This window comes from Asterias rubens, chromosome 2 (assembly GCF_902459465.1).
Source record: "Asterias rubens chromosome 2, eAstRub1.3, whole genome shotgun sequence".
NCBI lineage: Eukaryota > Metazoa > Echinodermata > Asteroidea > Forcipulatida > Asteriidae > Asterias > Asterias rubens.
Genome location: NC_047063.1, coordinates 5,731,125 through 5,746,777, shown reverse-complemented (window position 1 = coordinate 5,746,777; position 15,653 = coordinate 5,731,125). Strand labels below are relative to the sequence as shown.

General features: G+C 37.3%; 1 protein-coding gene across 1 annotated transcript in view; it reads left to right on the top strand.

Annotated features, from left to right (window-relative positions):
• The first annotated feature begins 3,166 nt into the window (after positions 1-3,166).
• LOC117307190 (protein RFT1 homolog) overlaps positions 3,167-15,653 on the top strand; it is a 43,886-nt gene continuing 31,399 nt past the window's right edge. Inside the window, exons 1-2 of the mRNA XM_033791866.1 lie at positions 3,167-3,287; positions 11,912-12,084. Coding sequence (XP_033647757.1) covers positions 11,998-12,084 — 87 coding nt within the window. The 5' untranslated portion in view covers positions 3,167-3,287; positions 11,912-11,997. The remainder of the gene's footprint in view (positions 3,288-11,911; positions 12,085-15,653) is intronic.

The following is a 15,653-nucleotide window of genomic DNA, read 5'->3' as shown; positions in this document are numbered from 1 at the left end:
GTGCACGCCCCATTCTGCCATATTCTGACATTTTGTATGGTAGGCCCTAACTTTCAAACTGCTTATTCTTAGATTGCTCTGAGATGATTTATGTACTAATGCACGTGGGTGTTCTGAAGGGGCTTGTTCAATCTCACTGTGGTCGGAGACAAACGTATTTCAAATTACTCATAATGTACAGAGATTATTTCTGTACAAAAAATGTGGGGTTTCTGAAGCGACTGGTTGATTCTCAGCGTGGCCGGAGAAGAACAATTTTCAAATCGCTCAAATTGACTTGAGATTAATTCTTTAGGAACTATGTTCTGAAGCAAGGGTGGATACAGAGGGGGGGGGGGGACAAATCAATATTTTAAGTCAACCAACCCTTAATGGTGATTATAACAGGAAAATCAACCTTTTTTCGGTTGCATTTTGAAAGAATCTGATATTGCACTATGCCAACCTAATAATAAAAGGCCCACATTCTACAGCTCACATTTTGAAGGCTTTTCTGTTTCCTTTTTATCAAGTATGCCTCTAAATGGCCTTAAATTGCACCACAGAGCATCCAGAATGAAAACATTTCGTGGGCAATCCATCGCGCCCCGGACCCATTGCCATAAATGCTTCGTACCGCGCTCGCATGCTCCATCTTCGACAGATTTGGCCCCCCTAAGATTTTGGTCACGATCCGCCCTTGTTTTGAAGTGCCCCCTAGAAAAATGTGTTCCCGCGCCACCCTAAAATAATACCTAAAGCCGGCCTCAGGTCGAACTACAATTTTCTTCCGTCCGGCCGGCCGGGCGACCGTCAGCGCTTAGTGGAAATGTTCAAGTTTTTGGTTTAAGTTTCAGTCTTTGAGTTGAGTTGTTTTTGGTATGTACAAGCCCAAGTGAGATTGTTATATATACCGGTACATGTCAGTCATTTTTGGTAATTTTCAGCTATGTTTTCCAACAATGTTGAAGTTTTTTGGAATAAAAAAACTGTTAAAGTGGGGTTTTTTCAGGCCCAAATATTTACATCTGGATTTTAAAGAATCAAACTCAAACTTAAATCTTGAAGTTTTGAAATAATTTGTTTTAAACAAAAATCAATCTCTCTGTCACTGGTTTTGGTTGAATGAGCTGAAATAATAAAAACCTTAAATGGTCATAACTCCTCATTGCAATGATGTTCTGACTTGAAACTTAAATCATATATTGCTTCTTATTCTTGCTTCTTACATATAGATACAAATGGAAAGAAAAAAATTCAAAGAGTGTACCACTGGTTCCAATTGAATGAGCTAAAACAATGAACACCTTATATGGTCTTACTCCTTATGCAATGATGCACTGACTTAAAAACAATGTAAACTCCCATCACAAATATAAAACTCAAAGAGTTGATCAGTCACGTATGGATTACCACACAAAAGACTGCAGATAAAAACCTCACATTGAAGATCTCCTACCCACTATGAAAAAAACGTAAACTGAAGTGGTATGGCACATTTCCGGTCATCGCGGGACTTGCTAAAGACGCCTGTAAGGTACTGTACCAGGAGGAAGAAAGAGATGCAGGCAGAGGAAAAGGTGGGAGGATCATGGAGTGGACGGGTCTGACGCTGAAATGACTATGGGGCGCCGTCTGGCAATTAATTGTTTAGCACTTTTAAAGGGTATAAATATGTACTTTTTCCTAACAGAAAACACAATGTCCACAGATTTACATTAAACTTACACAGCTTGAAGATTATGATAGTAGAAAGCTTCCCTTGAAATTTTACTTATTGAGGTGCTGTAGTTTTTGAGAAATGAGTAAAAGTAATAATTTAATTTTTGTCTCAGTTTTAGCATATAAAAACGTATTAACCAGTTATGCTATGGTTTTGGTATAATATCATAATCGGTTAAGGGGATTTTATATGCTAAAATAATTTTGGTCTCATGAGACCAAAATTATTTTGTGACATGTTTTACTCATTTCTCAAAAACTACACAACCTTAGTAATATTTCAGGGGATGCTTTCCACTATCATTATCTTCAAACCCTGTAAGTTTAATGTAAATCTGTGGACATTTTGAGTTTTTATAGCAATTAGATTTAAATCATAGAAAGTGTTGCCAAATCCTTTTTATGGTTTACATACCGTACCAGTAGTATTTGTTGTGTGTAAGTTAATGGTTTACAAATCATGAAAATGCAATAAACATTTATAAACCATTGAAATTTACGCATCTTTAAAACATGGTTTATAAACCATAAGAATTGAAGCATCAAATTCATGGTATACAAATAAGGGAATCAATGTGTGGTGAAGAGGTTTTTAACTGGTGGTTTAATCCAAACGAGGCCTGGTTGTTGATAATTTTACCAAGACGAAGTCGAGGTAGATTATCAAGAACCAGGCCTCAGCGAGTTTAAACCACTAGTTGAAAACCGATTCAACACACATTGATTCCCATTCATAAGCACCTTTTCGGTCAAAAAACATCAACACTTCTTGGTAAAAAAGTAAAATAAATGCAAAAATTATAATTTTGTTCAATGATTTCTTTAAACACAACACCCCTCTAGCTATGAAATGGTAAGGCCCTCGCGTAAACAACTCCTTATAAGGGAGTGTTGTGCGTCATGCGTATTGCGTGATGTGGCATAACTGTTTCAGCCAATGCTCTCGACCAATAGGAATGAAGAAACTGTCTGATATAAGCACAGGTGCAAGCTCGCGTGTCACGCCCATGTTTTCAACACTTTTTACTGGTCATGAACAAAGGTTTATACACACCCACGTGACGCGCTCTCAACCAATAGGAATATCGAAACTGTCTGAGGTATTTATGAATCGTGGTTATAAACCATGAAAATTGGGGCATCTTAAAAACATGATTTATAAACCATGAAAATTGAAGCATGAAAATCATGGTTAAAAAAACATGGTTTATAAACCATGAAAATTGAAACTTAAAAATCATGGTTTACAAAGCATGATCATAAACCATAAAAATTGAAGCATTTTGACGATGGGGGCGCACGTGTCTTATGTGACAGCCGGCGCGTAACATGTGTTTGGGAACTCACACGATAAAGGGACTTGAATCAAGTCTAGCTGCCGGCCGGCCGCATGGATGGATGGGGGACTGACACACATGCACACACCATTATAGAGCTATAGCTCTATGACACAACACACACAGTACACACGCACACCACCCACCGCGATCTTCCCCCCCCCCTCCACCACATCACATCCGATCCCACTGCAAACATTTTCTTCGCTGCTTGTTTTTAGATGTATATGCGGTTACCCTTCTAGTTAGGTAAGTACTAAGTTCAGTGTAATTTTAGCATAGTTAGGGCGGATAAATTGGTGGCGTGGTAGGGAAAATTGCCAAAACAGCTGTGTATCTTTTTCCTCTATTTATTATTATCGTAGGAGGTACTGTTTTCGAGGTGTCCCTAAAAATAAAATCGTGGCAAATCTGTTACCTCTCTGTGCGCGATGTAAACAGTCCCTAGATATAAATTGTGTGGTTTTTATTTGCCAAGCAGAGAGTCTCCTCTCCTTTGATTAACATTTAGAAACACGTAATAAGGCTCCACTGGTTATTTGCACAAATGCAAAAAGTTGGGTATTTTAGGCATCGTAGCATCATACGTTATCGACCCTCATATGTTTTCGAACCCCAACTTTGACTCCCTTTGACTCGCGAGATTGTGCAAGCTGCACCGGTGACAGAAGTTATGCAGTTCACTCATGGTCTGTATTTTCATCAGGCTTAACTTAGAATAAAGTTTCCTGTCGTTGGTTATGCTCAAACATTTATAAAATGATTGATTTTTGGTACAAATCACTAAGTGCATTATTATGCCAACATTCAAATGAGTCAAATAAACATCATCCAACCTCAAAACAAAAGTTCAAAACAAAACAAAATTACCATCTGCTAGATTCAGAGATTCTAGAGTTTCATTCTGCTTTAGTCACTAGATGGATCACGTGAGGTGGTTAATATTTGGGATTCTAGGTTTTTTTTGTTGTTGGATTAACTGCATATCCTGGTGTCATGTGTTTTCAGTAGGATAACAGGAAAGTTGTTCACAATCAAAAACTAAATATTTTTTTTCCAAATCATCTATCCAGTTTTTCAACAATAATACTTTCACTTCATGGTGTGTTGAAATTTTTAAAGTTTTGGTTTTGCGTTGCGAGAGACAGTCCGCCATTAACAGTGCTTATGCAACATGACATTGGAGCAACGTCATATGTTTTCACACCTTTCATTGGTTGGTATATTATTGAATATTCAGACGCTAGTATGGCGTGCAAAATAAATCAAAAATATTATTCAAAAACAAATTTAATTACATTTTTGTCCTAAGGGTTTATGGCTACTATATTAGAATCCAGAGATATCATAAGGCATGAAAGTAAAACACCCCACCCCACCCCCCCCCCCCTTGATGCACTCACACTTCATAACAATCCGTTTTCCCCCATTACAGACCAGTAATGTTTGGTTTCAGGAGATCAGAAACCAATCCATGGGGGTCGATAACGTATGACACTACGATACTGTAATAAATTCTGATAAAGCGTAATAAATATTAAGTCTACATTAAAGAGAAAATATAGATTGGTTTCTTATCTCCTGAAACCAAACATAACTGGTCTGAAATGGGGGAAAACGGATTGTTATGAAGTGTGTGTGCTTCAAGGGGGGTGGGGTGTTTTACTTTCATGCCTTATGATATCTCTGGATTCTAATATTAGTAGCCATAATGCCTTAGACAAAAAATGTAATTAAATTTGTTAAGTAGTAATTGAACAATATATATTTTTTTTTTTTGCAAGCCATACTAGCTTCTGAATTTTCAATAAAATACCAACCAATGAAAGGTGTGAAAACATATATGACATTGCTCCAATGTCATGCATGCATATTGCACTGTTTATTAGCGGACTGTCTCTCAAAACGTAAAACCAAAACTTTAAAAATTTCAACACACCATGAAGCGTAAGTGTTATTGTTACAAAAATTGGATAGATGATTTGAAAAAAAAACATTCAGTTTTTGATTGTGAAAAATTTTCCTGTAATCCTACTGAAAGCACATGACATCAGGACATTTCTACATACATTACATTATATTTATAAGGTACAAAAATAAGTCATAATGTTGAGGCCATATTGTTACGTATGACCAACTAACAAGGTTAAACCCATAAGTTGGTTTGCACGGAAGACTAATACAACAATGGAACTACAAAAACAATTAAAGTAATAGTTGCGATAACGTAACCTTCCTCCCGACGGCTCTAGGCCTGGCAGCCGTCGGGAGGAGGGTTGGGAGGAGGGTTGTTTATCGCAACTATTAAAGAAAGGGAAAACCAGCAACTGATAAAGGCAACGGTTGAAATATTCTGTGTATTTAGTAACAATTAATTAAGTAATATATTTACAAAATCAAAGCTTACAAAGGGTGTGATGACAAAATAAAGTTAGATATAGCATAGTGCTCAATCAACCCAGGAGTGCTCTGGAACAGGGAGTCCGGCGCTCACCACCGGTAGGTAGCCTTCGGTGGTACGGTAGAACATCACAGTTAAGGTAGTCCAAGACCCTCAGTACTACGCCCAAATAATTCCCGTCCAGTCTGTAGCGCCTTCAGATCCCACGGTAGAAGTAGTGATTATCACATCCCAGAGGTTTTGCACCGGTCAGCATCCCGCCCCGAGGTTCCCAGAATGGAAAGAGGGTGCGGCTATGGCATGCATTAGCTTTTATACCGCACAATTTCTCAAGCATGACCACGTCTTGAAAGGAAATAAGTGCGCCATTATCAAAGCACACAGGTGGGGAAAGTAAAGAAAGGAAGAAGCGGCTGAGCAAACACACATGCTGGCTACAGGTTTAAAGTTACAAACTGCGACCATGTAACAATAATTAAAAAATTGCTCACCGAAAAAGTTTCATCAAACACTAGGATTTCAATTCACAAATCACGATTATCAAATCATGTGACTGAACATTCTGCTGAGCATTCTGGGAAAAAAATACAGAGACTTAAAGCCATTGGACACTTTCGGTAAACAGCATTGTCCAAAGGCCTAACTTCGTGTATCACAACTTATGAATAACAAACCTGTGAAAATTTAGGCTCAATCGGTCATCGGAGTCGGGAGAAAACCCATACCTTGTTTCTGCACGTTTCGCCATGTCATGACAAGTGTCCAAAAAAAATCCGCAATTCTCGTTATCGACTATTGATAATTGTTTTTTAAAATGTTTTCTCAAAAAGTTAAGCATTTCATGGAATAATATTTCAAGAAAAGTCTTTCACCATTACCTTCTGTTAGTTAAAACAAATCTTAGCCGACACTTTCAAACCATTACTTAAGTTTGGTTTGTTCGCAGGGAACACACACAAAGTTTTATTGTTTAAAAGATTATTGAGCCATCTATAACAAACTTATGTGATGTATTAGCACAGTTTATACTTGTCCGAACAGCGCCCTCTGGAGGCTAATGTATTAAACATGACGTCATTTTAAAAACCTGTATTTAAACAATAATTTGACCAAGTTTTATCATGAAACAGCAAAGCATATTGGTGTAATTGCCAATTGTGCAAACATATATCCTTACCCTAGTGCTAAGGATTTTTGCAATTATAAGCTCCTTGTGACTAGGCTTAAAGAGTGGCCATTTACTACCACTAAGCTACCATCCTGGGATTGCTATCACATCAATTTATCATCCCAAGAAACAGACCTTTAAAAGAAAATTATTTAGATTTTGCCACCTCAGGTGGTACCAATAAGTCAAATTTTGGCCTCTGGCCCATGGACTAATACATCGATGTGTGTTAGCACTGTATACTCAGTACATTCACGAGTCCTGTGAGCAAATATCACAGGCATGTTACTCGGGTAGGATTTGAACCCACCACCCTTGCAATTCTAGAGCAGTATCTTACCAACTTCTTTCTCAAAAACTATGTCACTTCAGAGGGAGTTGTTTCTTACAATATTTTATGTATATAACTGACATACAGATCCTTGTCATTTGATTGGTGGAACTTACTTCACGTGACAATCACTATTACTCCCATCCACATCGCCGATCAAAAAGACCTATTCGCCCATGGGGAATAGCATTTCCCATTCATCAGCTAGGATCATCCTTGTTCCCAATGTTTTTGAGCAGTACAGCGCCCCGCGCCGCTGCTAAAACAAAGGAGCACCTGTGCAAAAGGTTGTGATCCGATTTGTGCATTGTTGCCGCTACGCGGCGCTATATGATTTTTGGTTGTCAGTTATTTGTGTGAGATTTCATACATCAAATGACAAGGATCTATATATGTCAATGGAAGGAATATTATCGCTCGGTAAAATTTGGACTATTCCATTTCACTTGGCTTCGCCTCGTGAAATGGAACAGTTCAAATTTTACATTGTGATAATATTCCTCCCATTCCACTTTGAGCCACTCAATACGTATTTGTATACTATCAACCACTTCCAAGCAATGTCTTACCAACTAGTGGGAGGGCAAATAAAAAAACAGGGTGTGCAACTTTTTTTCACCGAAAATCGACATAGAGCACAGGCCACTTTTTGAATTAAAGTTAATAAATATTTTTACTTCATATTTATAAGTCTTGGCTTATAACATAATGCTAGGTCAAATCACCCAATAAAAAGGCAATGTTAAACCCTAACCCGCTTCAAATTTGCTCATTGTGTTTAAAAAAAATTAAAAATCGTAATTAATTAACCACGTGACCCATATTTGCATATTTAATTGTACAAGTTGTTGGAACTTCCTGTTGATGCTGACATCATGAGAACATCAGCATAAGTATTGGAATTGCACTACCTATTGAACCACTTGGAGTGTTCAAGGAGTCCAACACGTCAGTCTAGAGTCCAACTCTGATTGTAAAAATCAATTCAGGCATCATCTTCAATTTAATTTTATGCAACAAGCAAACTTGGAAATTTTCTGATTTTATTTCAAAGGGTAACATCAATGGCTGTTAGCAAACGGTTTCCAACAAAAACTACATGGTGTACTGGCCTCAAGCATTTACCTCTAGATAATAAATCAAGCATTCAGTTCAAAATGATAAAAGTTTGTTATCGCCACATTATTCAGCGAACCATGAATCATACACAGCTACTATTCACAAGAAAATCTATGCGTGGAGGGTAACAGACAGCACACAATGGAACCGGAGTTTAACAATGACAATACCAAAAGTGCAATCGTCAGCCGTTGAAGTTTATTATACATGGGGCTGATGGTGATCAAAAGGATAAAAGTCTGTTGTCGATACAACAGCCCACTTATATTCAACAGACCATGAATCAAGGACCAAATGCACAAAATAAAATATTCAAAAGAATATCCATATAATATATTTGTCTGGTGTATAAACTGATGTCCCAGGCATGGGATTTTTGTGTGTTTTTGCTAGATCCCTCGCTCCCCAACCAAGGTGACTACAAAACGTCTCTAATGGATAACAATGGTATATTTCGACATGGTTTTTTTCCCAGCAAGAGTTGTGGGGCCCAATTTCTCTAGTATTTATTTTGGGTATTTTGTTTATCTGTTTCATTTAAATATATGGTTTTTGAATTGTTTTGCCGCTACATAAGATTACACCCACTAAATAGAATTGCTTACATTGCTTTCTTCGTTAGAAAAAAAGGGGGGGGGGGGTCTGTACTCGTTAAGGTTTGCTTTTTATGGGCCGCTCCATCCCCTACATGTGTTTTGCATTGATTTTTAGTTTTTGTTTTCTATTATTGTACGATTGCATTTCAGCCATTCCGTGGTATTTGCGCTTCATAGTAAAAAATTTAAAATGGTTATCGTTGAAGTTTTTACATTTATTTTGAAACAAGAACACCTAGTGCTTCTTCTTCTAAAAAGACTTTATACAAATATTCTTTATTGTTTTTGCGACAGCCTTGGGAGTAAAGGGTAAAAAGTGTACACAAAAGTCTGAAAAATCCTTGAAATTCAGGTTTTGAAAAAAAAATCATGAAACAATAGGTGTTCAGATTTAATCATTATGTATAAACAACAAAGAGTCATTAGTAAGGACAGCCAAAATTAAATATGCCTTTTTGAACTATTAACTTTTGAAAAATGGGAGTTAATTTTTACCCTCGTTTTACTGTCACGCGAGTCACAAAAAAAATGATTGTAGTATTTTTTCTATTATAGACCCTCAACATTTTTTTTCTTCTCTCTCATAATAGTGGTCTTTTCAAAGGGTCTTTCAAGAATTAATTAGTTTTTTTTACCTAGGCCTTCTACCTAAACAAAAAAAAACACCCTTGAGTTTGTCACGCGAGTCACGGCTAATGCACTTAATGCACATGGTTAGCAAAAGCTACCAAAGTATCGTGGGGATGATGTCTATGGAATGTTACCAAAGCACCCCCAGCCCACTGGAACATACTACTATGCCCCTGAATTTATAAATTTTTGTTAGAACAATGAATTATAACAGTGCACAATTGTAACCTGGCACACTGTCAGCAGATCATGTTGAACTACATACACTGCATACTGCACTGTACAATACGCTCACATCTGCATAATTTACCTGCATTATTTAAATAATACAAGGAATGATAAACTTAAAACAAGAACAAACAAAAATATTTGATGAAACTGGGTATTTTAAGACAGTATTCTTAAGTAAGATTTGGAGGGAGGCATCAATAAAGAAATTACTTATCAGATTTACATGTACTCAGCCTAACACAGTCTAATGCCATTAGAACTTGACACCAAAATTTGTGGTTTCTTAACCACTCTGCCAAGCGTAGTGAGAAAAAAGTCCTTTACTCAATCACAAAACAATATAATAATTTCTAGTAAGGGTTCTCTCTATGGGTTTGAGTGGTTCTGAAAAGAACCGGTGGTTTAACAACTCAACGTTTCGACCAGACAGTGTTGTTAAACCACCAATTCTTTTCAGAACCACCCCAACATTACCATGTTTAAGTCAAAGCCTGTTCAGATTATTTTTCCTTTAAATGTTGCTTCAGGTGTTTTTGTTATGCAGTATCCTGTTTAGTTATTGTATATTTTCTCAATTGTCACGCGAGTCACAAACTTCTGTCACGCGAGTGACACGCATTTAACAAATTTTCAATTTTTTAAAAACTTTTTATTTTGTACTTTTTATAGTATAATAAAGTGCTTCTCTTGTACTTAAAAAAAAAGTGATCTGGAACTAAAAAGTTCCTCTGAGTTCTCACGACTGGGCAATGGCATACAGGGATGCAACACCTTTCATTTTTTGGCAGTCACGCGAGTCACATTTTTGGAACTCCTATAAAAACATGATACCTACACAATTTGTTTTCCTTTTTTATTTTTTGTTGTAGGGCTCTTCACTAAGTTTATATAAATTGAGTTACATGAGAGCCATGTGTTATATTTTGGAGTATAGATCTTTCAAAAGTTGAAAAACCAGTGAGATTGTCACGCGAGTCACAATGGAATGGCTGATTTGCTTGTAATAAATTATTTATTACCTTCTGTGTAGACTAAGCAAGTCTCGCGCGTATTTGAACTTGCGGGACCATTATGTTCCAAACCTTATGGAGTTTTACGTGGGACATTTTGTTTCGTCCATTATTTTAGTTTAACGTAGTTTATGACCATGAATATTAGATTATTGTTGGAAATGTAATACTAGTTAACAAAACGTATACAAGTAAAATCCTTTCAACAAAAGAAATCCTACTTTCGGGATGTCGACTTCCCGAGATAAATTATCACAGCAAGACGACATCCTACTTTTTGGATATTGACATTCCGAGATAAATTATCACAGGAAGACGACATTCTTCTTTTAGAATGTCGACTTCCCGAGATAAATTATCACAGGAAGATGACAACTGACGTTTAGGATGTCGACATACCGAGATAAATTATCACAGGAAGACGACATTCTTCTTTAAGAATGTCGACTGTTTGTAGTTATAAGATAGGGGATAGGAGAAAATTTTGGAAAAACCGTGACCTCAATTTGACCTCTACTTCCGGGTCAACCGGAAGTGGGACCATATCTCAAGAACTACTCAACCGATTTTCAATTTGTTTTCACTTACAGACTCCTTGACATTAATATTTACTGTGAAAACTCGTGACCCCATGTTGGCCTCTACGTCCGGGTGAACCGGAAGTGGGACCATACGCCAAGTACTATACAACCGATTTTCAATCCTGTTTGTTCAGTTTTATCCTCCTAAGGCATTAAAAATAAACTTTGAAAATCCATGACCCCAAGTTGACCTCTACTTCCGGGTCAACCAGAAGTGGCACCATATCTCAAGAACTACACAACCGATTTTCTAACTTTTTTCAGTTACAGACTCCTTGGGCGTTAGAGATTAGCCTTAGGTTACTGTGACCCCATGAAGTGGCACCGTAACTCAAGACACTGTACAGTATTTTTCAAACTTTTTTTCAGTTATAGACTCCTTGGTAATGTTAACACATAATCAAAGCAAAAGAACACGGAACAGCTTTGTGTTTGTTCACAAACACCTAATGTCTAGTTTATTAGTGCTTTTTTATTTTTTGGGATGTGTTTATTGTGGAGTTTAGTTTTCTCCCCTAATACCCAAGGGCCAGTCCAACCTCTGGCTGCCAACAAGTCTGGCCCGCTAGTTGATTGGTTTTCGTCAAGTCATAAACCACTGATGGTCATTGCTTCTCATTGCTTCATGTCAATAAGAAAACCTTATTTATGGACTAGTGGAAACATTAACCCTGACAATCCATTCAGATGAAATAACAAGCCACTGGCTAAAGTCACTGATACTCCGTAAACAAGTTAGGGACAACCCTAATTTATACAACTTACATGTCAAAATGTAATACTGTTTTGAACTGCTTACCCCTTAGTTTGAAGGAAGATGATTTTTGGAAGCTGTTGAAATCCAGAGTTTGGCGTTTCTCTTCACTCTATCGTACAAAGCTGGATTCACACAATGGCAGATACTCATACAAAGACAGCCACCAACAGAAAAGTTTTAGCTGGTGCAGCAAGGCTTGCATCTTACAATATGATACTTCAGGTAAGATTTGAGGGTTCAGGTAAGCACCATGGCCCAATTTCATGGCTCTGCTTACTGCCGAATTCTGCGCTTACGATCATGATTCCCCGCTTATGTGCAAGCGCCGAAATTCTGCCCTAGCCTCGTAAGCGTAGAATGCATAGATACGTGGAGTACGCATGCGCAGAAGCCAAAATTCGCCGCTAATCCCTGAAATTCGTATGACATAATTCCCTGCTTCCGTAAGTACGATTCTGTGCTTACGGTTAGCAGAGCCATGAAATTGGGCCCTGGTAGATCAGTGGTAAAATGCACTCTAGCCAGGCTTAAAGAGGCATAAGATGTGGCTTGGACAGTCTTTTTTAGAGCCATGATCCTATGCGACTGGAAGAGGAAAGTGAGCGGCAAAGCCAAAAGGGCGCTTGTTTGTGGTTTCTTTATAAATCTCAACCCTTTTCTAACAAATGGACGAAACTAGGGAAAGTCTGCGTTTTGATTGGTTATTTTTTAATAACACTTTTCGTACACTATGATAACGTCCGATAACCAGTTCTTAAAAAACCCCAAAGACCGACAGTTTCATAGGGTTTATATTTTAATAGGGTTTATATTTACCGGTTTTCTGCTTGATCCTTCGCGCTTATTGTTTTTCTAAACCATATCAAATTGCCCCGCCATGCTCCACTTTCTTTGGTTTTTTTCTTACCAACGAAGAAAAGGCGGGATTAATGTTGCTGCTTCTGCTAGCTAGGCGAAGGGAATGTCTGCTCTCCGCATGACACCATGAGGCATATGCTCCGGTTTCCGGGGGTTTGTTTACACACAAAAGTACCATTATGCAACTAGAAAACAATTCTCGTCAGACAGCATACGTTCTACACTGTTTGTGCACATTCTGGCTCTGTGTGTTTTTGTTGCTCAATTAGGGAAACCAGACGCTTAAAGACACTGGACACCTTTGGCAATTGTCAAAGCCTAGTCTTCTCACTTGGTGTATCTCAGCATATGCATATATACATATCAAACCTGTGAAAATTTGAGCTCAATCGGTAGTTAAAGATGCGAGATATAAAAACACCCTTGTCGCACCATGGTCACACAATGTTGTGTGCCTTCAGATGCTTGATTTCGAGACCTCAAATTCTAAACCTGAGGTCTCGAAATAAAATTTCAAATTCGTGGAAAACTACTTCTTTCTCGAAAAATACGTCACTTCAGAGGGAGCTGTTTCTGACAATGTTTTATTTTATCAACCTCTCCCAATGAATCGTAATCAAGAAAGACTTTATGATAATAAATATTTTGAGTATTTACTATTAGTGTACACTGCCTTTAAAGGCAGTGGACACTTTTGGTAATTACTCAAAATAATTATCGGCATAAAACCTCACTTGGTAACAAGTAATGGGGAGAGTTGATAGTATAAAGCATGGTGAGAAACGGCTCCCGCTGAAGTGACGTAGTTTTCGAGAAAGAAGTAATTTTCCACGAATTTGATTTAGAGACCTCAAGTTTAGAATTTAAGGTCTCGAAATCAAGCATCTGAAAGCACACAACTTCATTTGACAAGGGTGTTTTTTCTTTTATAGTTATCTCGCAACTCCGATGACCAACCAAGCTCAAATTTTCACAGATTTGTTATTTTATGCATATGTTGAGATACACCAAGTAAGAAGACTGGATTTTGACAATTACCCAATAGTGTCCATTGTCTTTAAAGGATTTGGGTACTTTTTCAAAAGTCCACAGATTTACATTAAACTTACAGGGTTTTAAGATAATGATAGTGGAAAGCTTCCCTTTGAATATTACTAACTAAGGTTGTGTAGTTTTTGAGAAATTAGTAAAACAAGTCACAAAATAATTTTGGTCTCATGAGACCTAAATGATTTTAGCATGTAAAATCCCCTTAACCAGTTACGATATTATACCAAAACCATAGCAAACTGGTTAATACGTTTTTACATGCTAAAACTGAGACAAAAATTATTACTTTTACTCATTTCTCAAAAACTACAGCACCTCAATAAGTAAAATTTCAAGGGAACCTTTCTTCTATCATAATCTTCAAACTGTGTAAGTTTAATGTATGTAAATCTGTGGACATTGTGTTTTTTGTTAGGAAAAAGTACATACCCTTTAAAAGGTCCCATTATGTGTCTGGCGCTGTTGTGTTTTATTGCTTGTTGTATAAGGGGGTGTTGGGGCGGAACCAGATAAAAATAACTTAACTTAACTTAAATGCATTTATAAAGCGCTTTAATACTGTTTCGAAGTGCTGTACAGCCAAGAAAAACATTAAAATGCAGGATAAAAAACATGAGCAAAAATAGCAATTGGTTTTAAAAATACACAACAGTTAAAAAAGAAGCAAACAAAATTTAGTCAAAAATTGCCTTACAAAAGTTCAGAATAAAATACAAAATTAAGTAAGCGTCAGGTGGACCCAGATTAAATCAACCCCATTTCTGATAAAAAAAAGGAGACAACATGGAAAAAAATTACATGACAAAGGGTCAAATAACGCAAACCACAAAATTAAAAAAGTGAATTGTAGTCAAGAATGTCCATAAAGTGGAAATCAGTTCAGTTATAGGTTTTCAACTTTCTCTTGAAACATGCAATCGTTGTGGTTGCACAAATGTCCTAGGGTAGACTTTTCCACAATCATGGCTCCGCAACCGCGAAATCCCGGTCACCAAGCCCGATCAACATACTTAGTGAAGTTGTGAGGCAGAACAAAGATTGCGTTCGGGAACGAAAATGGAAAGTAAGTCGCAGATATACTTGGGCCCGATACATCCATTGCTTGATTTTGAGACCTCAAAACTTAATTCTGAGGTTTCGAAATCAAATTCGTGGAAAATTACTTCTTTCGGCAAAACTACGTTACTTCAGAGGGAGCCATTTCTCACAATGTTTTATACTATCAACAGCTCCCCATTACTTGTTACCAAGTAAGGTTTTATGAATAATTATTTTGAGTAATTACCAATAGTGTCCACTGCCTTTAATATAAAGACCAATTGATTAAACATGAGTAATAGCTGTGTCATCTGCATAAAAAAAAAAACGTTTTAGAGTCTATTGGAAGCATATTGGCTAATTCATTTATAGTGTGCAATATTAGAAGAAGTGGCCCAAGCCCAAAACCCCGAGGCATACTGGGAGTCACTACAGTAGAGGAGGAATAGTTTTCACCAATTTGTGTCACCTGTTTTCGACCATTTAAATAAGATTAAAACCGGTCGAGCTCCAGACCCTGCACTCCACTCCAATATGTTTTATCTTGTTGAGAAGATGGTCATGGTGAACAGTGTCAAACACTTTTATAAGATCTAAAAAGATTGCTCTCTTGAGGTACCCTGAGTTCATATTTTCCATGAGGTAATCAGAAACATTAAGAAGACAAGTTTTGGTGGAGTGCATAGGTCTAAATCCAGACTTAGTTAATGATGTTTAGTTTATCGCCACTAAGTTTCCAGGCAGATGGCACAGAGCCAGTGGAGAGGCTCAAGTTCATGATGTGAGTAAGTGGTGCCGCAAGTTGTTTGTACCCCACCTTCAACAGCCTGGGACCAAAACCATCA